The 14,728-nt window shown below is 44.6% G+C and overlaps 1 protein-coding gene across 4 annotated transcripts in view; it reads right to left on the reverse strand.

Moving 5' to 3' along the window:
• Window positions 1–14,728, reverse strand: part of EXOC2 (exocyst complex component 2) — a 1,143,674-nt gene that overhangs the window by 313,275 nt on the left and 815,671 nt on the right. For all 4 annotated transcript variants that reach the window (XM_086965054.1, XM_086965056.1, XM_086965057.1 and 1 more), the window contains 2 exons: window positions 14,564–14,644; window positions 12,742–12,801 (listed from right to left, as the gene is read on the reverse strand). In XM_086965054.1, coding sequence (XP_086821180.1) covers window positions 12,742–12,801; window positions 14,564–14,644 — 141 coding nt within the window. The remainder of the gene's footprint in view (window positions 1–12,741; window positions 12,802–14,563; window positions 14,645–14,728) is intronic.

A 14,728-nucleotide genomic window follows, 5' to 3' on the forward strand; every position in this document is an offset into this window, starting at 1 on the left:
GAGATAGCTCAGAATCACAGGATGTTGAGCCGACGCCAAAACTGGAACCCAGTTTTCCCAGCTCTGGCCGTTACGCCACATCAGGGATCTCTAAAAGGTGACCTGCAAGTTGCGCACAGCGCTGCAATATTTCGCGCCATGCCCATCAGCTGTCTCAAGAGTAAACAGCACAGTCATCGGCCAGCATTATCACCATGTGAAAGTCCAGCTAATAGCGATATGCTGACGAGCGGGCAGGCTGAGGTAAAACTGAATTCCGTAACTTCACGTTGATTAAATTGCAAAGTGCGGTGTGACTCTCGCGGGCACCTGTTGTCGCGTGTCTCCAGAAATACAACTGGCATTTGGGAACGCTGGCAGGGCCTTGGCATGGAGACATGCTCCAAGGCGTGGCAGTCAGTGAGTGACCGTGAGTGACCGCGGACACACCCTTTCGGTGGCATGGAAGATGAAGGGGGCGCCGTGGCCCCTTAGGAGGTTCGAGGAAGGCTCGCCCCCAACAGCGAAAGATATTGAGCAGCTGCTAGCCACGGGGAGGTGGGCGTGCAACCACGTCGACGAAGTTTGGCCATGTCTATTCCTTGGTGACTTGTAAGTAAAGATTACCTTTGAACCTATTTCACATACATTTTATGGTTAGCGAGCTCCGTAGTTTACTAGGCCTGTGAACGAGTTGCACCTTCTGTCCAATTCTCTTTTCTGGGACTTGCGGTCCTGCTCGTGTCATTTTAAATTAAGGAATTCAAGTCATACATTGATTAGCTGCCTGCTTATGGAGCTGGGAAACTTCAGATCTCTGACACTACTGAAGTCGTTGGAGATATCATAACTGGCAGATGGGGGCCCTTGAAAGGCTCATCGGATTGGTGCAGCTACTCACATGTCAGGAATTGCCCAGCACATTAGTGTCTCTTTGAACCAAAAGCACAGGTGCACCACACAACAACAATAGATCAATAGTAACAATTATAAAGTCCATATCCAATAGACAAGGAGAGAAGGATTCCTCAGTTTTTTCTCTTTATTCCAGTTCCACTGTGTTTTTTTTTAACCTAACATGGAAATGGAATAAAGAGAAAAAAACTGAGGAATCCTTCTCTCGTTGTTTATTGGATATGGACTTTATAACTGTTCCTATTGATCTATTGGTGTGTGGTGCACCTGTGCTGTTGGTTCAAATTGTTGAGTTTCTGAGGGAACAAGCACTGTGACGATAGATTCGATTCGGTGTGCACACGGACCCTTGAAAGTACATAAGGGATAATACTTTTGGAGCAATAGTGGGTTTGGTGCTGGCAGTGAGAAGGTTCGACGGCTAGTTTGAAATTTTTCCACATTAGTGTGTCTGTCGGGCCCTGGCAGCCTTCCTCATTAGAATGGGGCAAGGGGCGTGGCCGATGTAATTAAAGGCGTGGCTTAAAAACACTTGAGCTAAAAGTCTGTGCTTAGCATAGTGAGGCGCTGACTGGTATTTTGTGATTAGCGTCCCATTACAAAGCGCGCCATTGTCCACACATTTATTTTTTGTGTTTTAAGGACTGTGAATTGTTAGATCTGTTTCTTCTCGGTGCATGTATGACGACTACAGTGCTAGTAAAATGTTTGCATTGAACACAATCTGAAGTCCGATTTGCTTTACATTACATTGAAACGGACGATTCCGTGAAAGGTGGGGTTGAAACATTTCTTTGAAAGCTTGTATTCGGTCATACCCACGAAAATACTTCAGTTTTATCAATCAACATTGTTTCTTCGAAATAACGTGAAAAACCTAACCCTCCTCTTAACCCCACGCTTTGAGCATGGCCCTTATATTTAATCTTGCATAATTGCAAATTAAAAAAAAAATTAATGCAAAGCATTGTCATTTACAATGCCAGTAACTCAAACTTTAATGCTGCGAGACCTATTGCATTGTAAATGCTTGTTTTTTTCATTTGCTATCGACCTAGTAACGTTTCAAAATTGGATTCAGAAAGCCACAGACATCTGCCTTCCTCCCTCCTTTATGAAGGTAAACAATCACCGCCCCCTCCCCCTTGGTTCTCAGACAAGTTAAAAGTTGAGAAAACCAAATGTAAGAATATAGAAAGACGGTGGAGAAGGGCCTATGCGCCTGATGCCAAATCTGGCTACCTGCGCGGTATAAGGGAGTATCACTCACTTTGTAGGGCCGCCCGTGTAAATTATGTTTCCTCAACTATAACTGATGCTAAGAATTGTTCCAAAACACTATTCAAAATGGTTAAAGAACTATCAGGCTCTGCAACCCAGCCCATTCCCCCCAGTCTGAAAGAAGTGCAATGCAAGGACATTGCTCATTTTTTTACAAACAAAGTGGAAGCTTTATATTCAACTTTGACTGGTAATAAGTCATCTCATTCTGCCTTGTTACTTACCACTTATACCCAGCCAATTTCTCCGCCTGATTGCAGAGACATGCCTGCTACGAACTCCATCATTAAATTGGAAAATTGGTCACCACTTGATATGACTACCCTTCAACAGCATCTTGGCAGTATTAAATCTGGCTCCCCATGTGACCTCCTCCCGATTACAGTACTGCAGCAGATTGAAGTGCCAGTACTTACAACTATCACGGAACTTCTAAATGCATCCTTAAAGGAGTCCCTCGTTCCCTCGGAATGGAAGCATGCAATGATCATCCCACTACTGAAAAAGACGAACTCTGACCCTACTCTGTCTTCAAAGTATCGACGAATTTCTCTGCTTCCTGCATTCTCTAAAATTCTGGAGAGACACATCAATGGCCAATTGTCTCAGTTTATTGAAACTAATAGGCTTCTTCATCCATCTCAATCTGGTTTTAGAACCGGTTATTCCACTGAGACTGCTCTGAAATGCTACGCCAGAGCTTGGATGCAGGCAACACTGTAGTACTTGTTTTACTGGATCTAAGTGCAGCCTTTGACACGCGTCATATGCCGTGCTGATAAACGCCTTACAATCTATAGGGGTTACTGGTTCAGCACTTAGCTGGCTATCTTCTTTTCTCACCGGTCGTACATTTCAGGTCTTCTCTTTTGTAGCAAACTCTAAGATCCACTCTTCTCCGTACGGAGTTCCCCAGGGGTCTATCCTTAGTCCTCGGTTATTTAATATTTATCTTAGACCCCTGGCAACAAGTGTTGAAGAGGCTGGTTTGTCATTATTTTAATATGCTGACGACACCCAGATCATTTCTTCTCTTTCTGCGGGAAATGCTTCTGAGCAATCTGCTCTCCGGTCTGGGCTTAGCAAAGTTGTATAATGGATGCACGCCAATTTTCTCAAGGTTAATGGTGAAAAAACAGAGGTCTTGGTACTGGGGAAAGACAAAGAGCTCTGGGGTCCACAACATTGGCCTACAGAAATGGGTGCAGTGCAGCAACCTTCCTATCATGTTCGCAACCTCTGCTTCATTATTGACGATTTATTATCATGCGTCAACAAGCTATGAAGGTTGCTGCAACATGCTTTACCATTTTGAAATGGCTGAGAAAAATTGTTTGGATGCTACCTAGCCCCACCCAGAGAACCGTAGTCCAGGCTCTTGTTAAATCTCAACTGGACTACGGTAACATCCTCTACCTTGGAGCCAATAAAGATGTGACACATAAGCTACAGAGGGTACACAACTCCGCTGCCAGATTGCTCTGCCGAGTTCCCAGAGCACCCTCTATTTCCGGCTCCCTGAAGGACCTCTATTGGCTAAGGGTTGAAAACCGGATCAAGTTTAAAGGTTTGAGCTACATGTTCAGAATTAAGCATAGCACAGCTCCCCTGTATGTGCAAAATTTAGCTCACCTCTATCTGCCTTCACGCACCCTTCGATCTACTACCCAGGCTAAATTTCAGGTGCCTAGGATTAGACTATCCCGTATGGGCGGCCGCTCTTTCTCCTATTTGGGCCATGTACTGTGGAATGCTCTTCCATTGTCTCTCTGCACTCAGACTAACTTAATACCTTTCCGTAAGTCACTTAAAATTTGGCTTTTCATTCAGTAAGTCCCATTCCCTTATCTTCTGCTGTTTCTGACGGGCGCCAGGAAATCCTTTTGGGTAGCTGTTGCGCCTATATATAAATTTAAATAACATAACATAACATATATGCAACTTTTTCAACTTCCCCATAATGCTTACCCTGCCCAAATAAGGTTAGAATGTGGGCTCATAAAGCAAAAATACACAAGACGAGGTACCTTTACCAAATTCTGCCACAAACTGAGGATCACCAAGGAGAACACACTCGACTAATGGCTATGGATAGAACTATCAAACAATATAGGACACTACCCCTAAAAGGACTTCTTACTGTCTTCCTCAGAGAATCTAAAAATTCCTGGCCTGTGGGAGCTCCCAATGTGTTTTCATGTTTTCAAGAAACGCGTCAATAAAAGCATGCATGATCTATTCCTATTGAAAGACAATATTGCCTTCTCGAAGCGAGCGCATTATTGGATCATTCATTCCTATAAAACTTTGGGGCAACAGTCATACCTAGGCTCTAGCTATTCTTCCAAAATGAAAACAAAACAAATGCGTTTGCATTTGGGAGACTTTCCATTACTTGACTTGTGTCCAAAATGGCATCTACCTGGAAATAGCCTCTGCAGTGGCAGTAACCAAGCCAATGAGACCATCACACACATTATTTATATCTGTTCAGCACTTCGTGCGCTGCAGTTTTAAAACATTAGGAGTGCGAACATGCCTGCAAGCAGTAATTGCATGCTTTAACAGAGGAAACACAAGTCAAAATGTGCAGATGATTACATTCTTGACTTGTGTCGCAAAGAAATAGTCACATCAAGAAACCCAGATGATAAATCTCCCCCATGAAGTGCAAAACTGTCTGCTTTTCCCCAGCAACATAATTCTTTTTAATCATGTGTCTCTCAGATGAATGTTGAAGCAACTTATGCACTTTACGTCTTATTGCGACACTCTGCCAATGACAACAAGTAAATTGTCACACAAGACTTTATTAAAGTCTTTTTTTGTAATTTATGGTTTAAATCTGTTGTATTGAAATTGGTTTATTAAACAACATTACATAACCAACCCCACCTACATCCATTGACCTGTGAGGTTTGAACATCAATGGAAAATCAATAGAGCGATAGGGATATGAGGGATTAATAGGGGGAAAAAAGAGGGCAGTAGGGAAGAGTATAGGAAAAGGGAGTCTGCTAGATGGGTCAAGTGTAGGGGAATAGCACCGGCTAAGACGCTGTCTTATGTGCTGATGCAAAAAGAACAGACGATGCATGGAATGCTGAATTAATCAAACATTTACCCCCAGTCACAGATCTGGGTTAAATCCAAAGTTTTTTTGCACGTCACGCCATTCTAGGTTAGACCCAGCCATATGCAAATCAGTCTTGACTCCGTTCCCCATGGGAACAGTCCAGCCCGAACTGCCAGGCCAGGTCTTCCCTGGACCAGAAACAAGAATCCTGGGACCGGTTTCGGGGTAACACAACTCATAAGCCAGGCTAGCTTGAGTCTGGTGGCGTAGCGAGCATGGGACCCACGTCTGGGCATACCATTCCCATTTAGGGCGGCAAATTCAAAAAATTGCAAAAGTCCTCAGTCCGTGCCAGATGTCGCCTGTGTGAGGCGTATAACCCGCAGGTATGCTGGTTAGGAGAGCTCCCAGAATTCCTGGGATAGGAAGCGTACGCATGGAACTCAAAGTTTGTCAAAAGGCGGCAGCTGGTGTTCTACCACTGCCGTCAACCTGTCCATGCCAAGAAATCCCCAAAGCTTATGCTGCCAGTCCAGATTTGTCGGAAGGCCATCAGTTCTCTATTTAGACAAAATAACCTGTTTTGCCGTGCAAAAGGCAAGTGTGATTGCTCAGCCCCTAGCAGATCTCAGACAATAGGTTGGCACGTTGGTTAGTCCCTACAAAATGGAACTATGGACCCTGGGTATGTCCATATCATACATCTAATTGATGTTGACCAGGAGGTCTGCCCAGTTTTGTTGAAGTTTGGGGCAGTGCCATAGAAAGTGTGTTCAGTGTACCTAGGTTTCTACACAGCTGCCAACATCCATTTTCCCCGCCTGGTTTCCATTTAATTGTTCTAGAAAGTGTAATACCAATAATGCAAGATTTGGAGTAAAGCCTCTTTGCCAGAGGCACTACAGGCAGATGCGCGTGCACAGTGTAGAATATCTGCCGATTGAAAGAGTGTTCACACTCTAGTTCCCAGCGTTGCTGTGCCAGAGATTTGGTGGTAGTTCTTGAGGCATAAAGGCAAACTTATATGTCAGAAAGGAGTCTCTTGTCCTAGGAGCTTGTGTGTGATCTTATATTCGGTTGTGTCACCTAGTGTCTAATTGAGATATACTGCCACTGTGCGTAGGAGTGAATGCCGTAATTAGCCTGAATTTGGGAAAAGTCCATGAGGCCATTGTAGTCAAAGAGGTCCCCTATTTTCTTACAGTTGGCGGCTTGCCATCTTGAGAATGCGCCTTCTTGCAGCACCAGTGGGAAATCCGAATTTCCTGTAATCTGTGTCAGTGGGGATGTGCGAGTTTCCGTGTCAGCTGTACACTATCTAATGTGCCCACTAACTACAGGTGAAATGTAAAGCACTAGTGGCCAGTGTGATTTGGGTAGCCAGGGTATTATCCAAATGTAGATCCCCACTATCGCCTGATGTATGGAACACCAGTGTCTCTCCGTGCTAGGTCGGGACCACTCTACTAGGTAGCAAAGCTGCGCTGTTTGGTAGTAACATAGCAAGAGTGGAACTCCCCAGTCCCCCCTTCGCCATAGCCAGATATACCTGCTTTTTAGCGAAATGTGCTTTTTTACCCACCCATATGTAGTCTTCAATTAAGTGTTGCAGTTTGCTGATGAAGGGGGGGCAGGGGAGGGGGAGTTTGTAATGGTAGTGTCTGCATTACATATAATATCTTGGGTCATTTTGACCGCTGTACGTCTACCCAGCCATGAGAGACAGAGTTTCCCTACCAGTTGTGTAAGTCAGCCCTAGCCGCTGAGAGTAATAGGGCATAACTGCATTTCACTGTGCACTCTAGGGAGTGGTGTATTTGTAGGCCCCCCTTTTAACCACTTGGATGCTATGGTCCTTCTGGTGCTTCAATGTAATTTCCATTGAAATCAATGGAAACTCCATGACGAGTTACCCTTGTCATTAGCGGCGAAGAGGTTAAAGCCCAAGCAAAGGAAAGAGTTGTTCCAGCTGTGATCGGTCAGCCTTCTGAAGATTAGCCTTAAAGCCACAGGCCCTTCCAATTACCTCTAACTACTGCATTAGGGGGGGAAGGGACACAGGGATTTGCAACTGCAATTATAACATTGTTTGCTTATAAGGCTAATTTATTTTCCCTACCTCCCATACTGATTCCCGTTATTTGGGGGTGTCCATGCAGGGTCTCTGCAAAATGCTCCATGTAATGACCGGAGAGGGGACAAGGGGAAGCTCTACTAGGTGCGGCATTCTATGTTAAAGGACTGCAATAACCCTCCGTTTCAGTATGTCTCACAGCAGGGCAATGGAAGTATCAGGTATGTTGGTTTCAAGAAAGGAGCGAATAGTGTTAGTGACTTCAGTGATGTTGGGGTTGTACATGAGCAACTTATGATTGAGGAGGCATTTGTGTGGTGGGGGAGCTTTGCCTGGGACACGTAGATTGATGCAGATGGGGAAGAGGTAAAATAGAGCAGCGTGGACAGGTCTACTAATGTGGCAATTCCTGTGAAGCGAGATGATGAGGAAGAGATGTGTAAACTTTCACTGTTGGGTGACATAGTCGCAGCACGTCCACTAGTCCCATGTCCTTCAGCCATGCTCCCCTTTGCCCGGTCCTCTGTACGGACCTATCCATGAGTGCATCGTGGACCAGGTTAAAGCCTTCCCCCAATAAGATTTAGGCATCAGGGTGGTCATCACCCAGCCAATAACTTCCAGGAGGAAGGCCTCTTGGTGATCGTTTTGGGCATAGATGTTCACTAATGTGAATGTGTAAGTGTTAATGGCAATGCGTAAAGCTACTAGCCTACCTGGTACTCCTGCTTGTATCTAGATGACTCGGCCCGGAAATTGTGCAGCTAAAAGAATCGCTATACCTGCCTGTTTTTCCATGCCCGATGAAAAGTATTAGTAATAAAACCTACGGGACCATAGAAGTTTCCAGTCTGCTTTAAGGAGATGAGTTTCCAAAATTAGGTAAATATTGCATCTGGAGTCTTTAAGCATAGAGAGGAGCGCTAGGCACTTCACCGGTGAGTTATGGCCCTGGACATTTAAGCTAATTACTTTAATCAAGTGTTAGAAGGGTCTGGAGCCAGTCATATGGGGGCAAAGTGGGCAGCTGTACCACCATCCTGCATGCATGTGTAGCCAGTAATTTGTGTGTATATATGTAAACGTCGTTGAGCAGAAAGGATTGGAGGGGAAAATACAAAGAAATAAAACAAGAACGTTCCCTCTCGTGGGAACACAGTCAACAAGATCGCTGGCGGTTGATGATCGTCATTGAGCGAGTTTGGAGCTCCGCCGCTGTAACTGAAAGCACCAAATAGGAATCAATAGTGCAATTGGGGTTACAATAACTGAGTTGGAGAAGGCCATATTTGGTGGGAGAGACCATTGAGCGGTGCTTAGATGAGGCTGTGTCTTGTTATTGGTCGGAAGTGCTGTCTTGAGGCTACAGTTATTATCAAGGCTGTTTTTACTGTGCGGCTTTTTTAATGCAGTTGGCAGGGCAAAGTGTCTTTTCATTGCTCAGGAGGGTCGCCGTGATTTAGCAGAGGAGTGCGGGGGCTATGTGGTCTGGGCTGCCAGGTCTCATCATCTTGGAGGGTCTCAAATTCCAGCAGAAATGTGCTTCTTCCAGAGTGCAGACCACGTGAGTCTTTTTATTCCAGACAAAGATAAAATGCAAAGGATTCCCCCGTTTATATTGAATGGAATGTGTGGCAGGGAGGAAAGCCAGTCGACGATGCAACGTTGTGAGCTACAGATCGTGGTACAGCCACACCTTCGACCCATCAAAAAGAATGGCATTTTGGTCTTGTACGGCTGCCATGATAATTTCTCTATGGCGGTAGGAGTGTAGGCAGGTTAGGATATCGTGGGGCATGCTTGGTGATTTAGCGGGTAGTCCCACTCTATTGGTACGGTCCAACACAATGTCCTTGCCTGCTAATTCTGGAGACCCTTGTCGGAACAAACGGATGACATAATCTCCAGTTTCCCAGTGTCTGCTTGCAGCGGGGCTCCTTTAATTCTGATGTTGGAGCGTCATGAGCTATTTTCAAGGTCCTCCAACTGCTAATGCAGCTCTTCATTTTTGTCTCTGAGCTCGAATAGCTTACTGCAATGTTCATCAAGTTCCTCTCCGCGAGAATTATTGGTTTGTTCCAGATTAACTATCCTTTGGCAAAGGTCTCCCAGCTCTCTCTTCATATCTTTGACGTTTGCTGCCATGTCCCGTTTAAGGGCTGATATGTCTTCTCTCTGGGTACCAAACAATGTCTCCAGAAAGGCGTGTGTGACCGGCGCCCCCTTCTTCAACAGTTCTGTGATGTTCAGGGCTGCGTGTGAAGTTGCTGTAGGGGAGACATCCTAAGGCTGTTCAGATTTCTTTGTAGGGGGTTTGCCAAGCATCTCTTTTCAGGTAGTGTCCTTCTTATTGCAGTGCGTCGTCATGCCTACGTCATATGAACGTTACAGTACTAGACGCCAAGGGCCCTGTCGCGTTGGTTGTCTAGGCAGGCTGTGTTGCCGTCTCAAGCTTTATATTAGTGTCGATTTGCTTTACGTAACCAATGGTGTCCAACTCAGCTCTGGGCCACCAGAGTGAAATTCTCCCTACTGTGCAGACTATGGCACTTGTGGGGGCTTGACTGTCCCTCGGGTCCTCAAGGTGGCGGACTTCTCTTTATGTCAAGCAGTGGAGAATGGAGCTGGGGCCACCATCATATGTCGCCGGAAGAGCGCAGCAGGAGCCTTTCGGGCGCAACGTTGCTGCTTATGCTGGGCCTAACTTCCTTCAATTTCTCTTGGCCTGCGGATGGTCTTTGGGAGCACTTAAGGTTTAGGGCTCAGGCCTGGCAACCCCTATGTAGGTGCTCCATGAAGGGGCCTTGCCTGGTAGCGCCTCATACTCCCAGGCTACAGTCCCCCCAGGAGTGTAGCATGCTTGCCAGTCCTGCTGACAAGTAGTCTTGCCAGCTCCTAGCTGCACTAGGCATGGGATATCCAGGTGGAGCGTCAGTTGCATCTACCGCAGACTTCAATGTGACCTGTCCGAGCTAGGCCAATCTCCAAGCTTCCTGTGGCACCCACACATCCCGCCACACACCATCTGTGCAGTCCTCCTGACTTGTTGCAGGGCTTACCAGCCTTATTCTGTTGTCTACGGTCGCTGCGGCAGGGTGGGGGGATCAGTGCTATGGGGAACTCCTGGAGCCGCTACAGGCCACACTCAGTGGCAGCTGCCATTTTGGGAATATGAATGGCGGTCACCACTGTCCGGTGCTCGTTCCTATAGCCGCCGCGGCAGCTTCAAAGTGCCTAGGGGACCTGCTCCACGTCTGCTGTGTACTTCTCCCTGCGACAGCGGAGCTTGTATAGACCCGGTGTATGCCCCATCTACTATTTGATCAAAGTGAGCAGTGGAGCTTCGGGAAGATGCGTCCTTTCAGGCACCATCTTAGTCACGCTCCTTTTATTGCAATTTAAACAATACGTTTTACTTGTGTATCTTATGCAATGGTTTTTAGTAACTAAGCATGATAAAATAAACGTGCAAATTTTGGGAGAAAAAACCTGCTGCTTAGAGAAGGAGCCTGCCAATCCTGAAGCAGTGTGACTAAACTGAAGCACCAAAGCAATTTGACCCCTCCAGTGTAGTGTGGGTCCACCACAGCTGAAAAAAGGATATGGAAAGCAATCAGTGTGCGCCCAGAGGCTTGTGGGCAGCAGAGTCTCTGTAAATCAGCTCCTGAGTGCATAACTATCCAGAAGTTGTGCCCACGACTGTGTCGCTACCATTTAAACCCATGCCTGAGGGATGACGTGCTGTGGTAATTGAGACTCTGCTTCTGCTCTTGTGCCGCTTAGATCTTTAACCTCAGCAACCTATCAACTGAACCTCACAGGCAATCCTATTGCCACCTTCTTTTGGACTGTGGATTAAGCCTCCAGCTGGCACATTTCCCCCACAAGTAGTAATCTGTACCTCAGTCTTGACACCTGCCGAGAGATACTCAAACCTGTTGAGAGACCTACCTAGACCTACCAAGCACAGTGTCACCTGAGAAAGTGGCGAGGTGATGCAGAAAACAAAGTGCAGAATCCCAAGCACGAGTATGAGTTTGCAACTGTTTTATGTGATGTAAAGTGTTACTTTTTAAGTGTGAAGATTAAGGTACTTTCCTTTTTCCAAATAAGGTACTGGGTTGGACACTCAGTTATTGTGCTGCTGGGTTGGTTGGGTGCTGGGTTTCGGCATCCCAACACTACCTTCCTAAGAAGCCGGTGACTGTTCACCATCACTACCACGGAGTGTCATGTGCTGAAGGGGTTGTATTTGGTCCTGTTTGCAGCGTCATTGTAGGAAGAACCCCAGGATATCAGAGGTAAACCATCCCAGTCCTCACAGAACTGAGGGCATATTTGCCACTGCTTGCCACTCCACCCGAATGGGCCTGCCATAGTTGAAAAAGGCAACTGTGTATTGGCTTGATTGGAGATGCCATGAAGAACAGTAACATCAAATTCACATCCAACTGTGGAACATGTAAACAGAAGGATAGTAATTTGCACCACTCATTCTGAAATGTGTGCAGTGGCAGCATTTGGAGTTTCAGATAAATGAACAACTGACTCTGCTGCAAGAGCAGGTCAACACTATGTACGAGAGGAAGACGAGCTGAGATTCAACAGATAAGCACACTAAATCCACCTTGCACAGTCTGGTGCACTCAGTTATGAGGCACAGAAATATTGGCATCTTTAAATGGTTTTAAAGCCAACTGAAAGATGAGCGCAGCTTGCACTTGTATGTCAAGGATGCAGAGTACTGTAAGCAGGACTAAGAGACCAGTTACAGTGTCTGGGGAGCTGGACTGTATTCACTAAATTAAATACAAGTTTACAAAAAAAATTATAATGTGTCTTTTATAAAAGGATGCATTGGGTCACCAGTGCATAGCACCAAATGGAGCTACTTTAAAGAACAGGTAAAATGCAGTCACTCACAGTGAGGCGAGTAAGTGAGTGAAATGGGCTGACCCATTACCATATGCTGTGATAAAAAGAAGCAAAGCGTGAATGGCACTTCACAGATCATTGCATGATAAGGACTGAGTGATTGCACCTATATGTACATAGGTATAGACATATACTTTCAGAATTATGCAGGAAAAGCAAAAATATATCTGCCCATTGTTTTGCCCAATCTTTACATAACATTCAGGAGCATGTTCTATTTCATAGCTGCCTTACATCTTAGAAAATTCCATACTATTTGCTAGTGAACAGGGATTTCCATAGGCTCGCCACATTCAGACTGGTATTCTTAGTTGTACTAGCTGTCCTCTGCCCCACAGTACCAGCTGCCCATCTCCCACACATGCACTGTGGTCAGTGAATTTCACGCAGTGAGCTATCCAGTGGAAATGACTATCACCAGAATACTATTTTACTTATTTTACATGAAGTCAATAAACAGGGTTATAGTCTTGTTTGTTACCTGAATGCAGTTGATGCTCAGCCGGCACACCTCATCCTGTATGTTCTGGTGTTGGAAAACCTAGAAAATAAGTTCTCTATGAGAGTTCAGAATCATAGTATAAATTAAATTAAATGACACAAGTAATTACAATTTAACATGAAAATAAGTGGGACACAATTGCCAGTGAAGGCATAAAGCCAGATATAAAGTTTTGACAGTAGATTTTCCACATTCCATTAAAAACATATCCCATTTCTGCCAAGACAGTGGAAGACAGTCCAACATGTGTTGAGTTTTCTGTCTAAGAAAGTGGTAGAATCAGTCACTTGAGCATGGATACATCTAATGGAAAATTTGCCAATGCTGCTGTCTGAGGTAGTGATATCTGCCACTAAATATGGGCACTGATAATGCTTGCCTAAAATGATAGTACACTGTCAGTGCACACATAGTCTAACTAACATGCGTGTGTTGCATGACTACAAACATGTTAGAAACACAACATACCATTATGGTCTTTCATAGAGATAACCCCACTGGCACTAGGCACTTGAGCATCAGATCAGGCTGAGTTACCCCATCGCATTGATGAAACTAGCAAGGTTTAGTCAGGTGGGATGTCTGCCATCTTTGGAACTCTAAACACAGCTCACTGAAATGTTTTGGGCGCAGCGCTTGGAAACAGACATAGGTAAAGCCAATTGGGCACTCTTCTCATAACCATGCAATTGCAATGCTAATAGGTTTGCCATTTTGTTAGGGGAAGTTTTCTGTAACAGTTGGGTAACTTTATGCATTTCCAGAAAGAAATTCGCAAAAGGAGGTCATATTTTGGTTTAGAACGACATGAAACTCGGGAGAAGAGTCCCTTTGTTGAATACACCACATATCTGAAACAAAGCTATGCCCCTTAAAGTACATGTTATAAAACACACTTCAAAAGAGGACGTTTGCAGTTTAAGTGGTGAATGTAAACTGCATAAACAGCTAAAAATGCAATATCTTGGGGGCAAATAAACTGTTTATCCAACAACGGTATCAAGACAGCAAAGTAAAACAAAAGGGCGTGCAGTAGTGATTAGTGAACAGCTGAAGCCTGCCGTAAAGATAAGCAAGGCAAACTTCCTAAGCAAAAACAAACACAAAAAACAAACACCTGCAATCAAAATGTGCCTAAAGTAAATACATCAAAGAATACAACTAACTCTGAATGAAAAACGTATCATGTTGCCTCTTCAGTTTAAAAAATGGACTACTTGAGCACCATTACCAATAGAAACACAAATGGGATAATGTATACATTCATGAAATGCCATGGCCTTGATGAACAATTCATCCAAGCATTGGCAAACCATTAAAAACCCGGGAAAACCAATGGCTGAAATGGGTTGACTCAAAGAACGCTCTTAAAAAAAACTTTCAAAAGTATTAAAAAGTATTGCTAACATGAGGTCACCAAGATAGGTAGTTCAGTTCGTATAACACATACAAAGGGAAAGTGGCCGTAAATGTTCTATCAAAGAAGAATTACTAAACTACACTGCTTTTGTACATTTAAAAAGAAATACGTTTATGCACTCTAATTAAAAAATAATTTGTATCTACCCATAGACCCATGAGTTTCTTAATAAGGCAACTAGGAATGGATAATTAGGACAGCTAGTCTCTCAGAGGTGCAAGCGAGAGGCACCAAGGAGACAAACACATTGAAAACTTTGAAAAGCTACACTAAAATGCAAAAGAGCACAATAGCATGCGGATTGTACTTGGAGGCTCCCTGTCTATTGGGCTGGTCTCCCAATGCCTCTGCAATAATGACAATAAAGCAGTAGAAACTTACATTGGCTTCTCCAGGCTTGCAGTCCAGCACACCTTTCAGGGACTGTAAGGACAGCAAAATGACTTGTTCGAACTGTGAAGGCTGAAAGCACAAAAACACGTTGGTCACTTTTAGTACAAGAGTAATATTTCTGTATTTTAAAAACAAACTGGTAACAATTCTTAC

The sequence above is a fragment of the Lissotriton vulgaris genome, chromosome 4_1 (assembly GCF_964263255.1).
Source record: "Lissotriton vulgaris chromosome 4_1, aLisVul1.2, whole genome shotgun sequence".
Lineage (NCBI taxonomy): Eukaryota > Metazoa > Chordata > Amphibia > Caudata > Salamandridae > Lissotriton > Lissotriton vulgaris.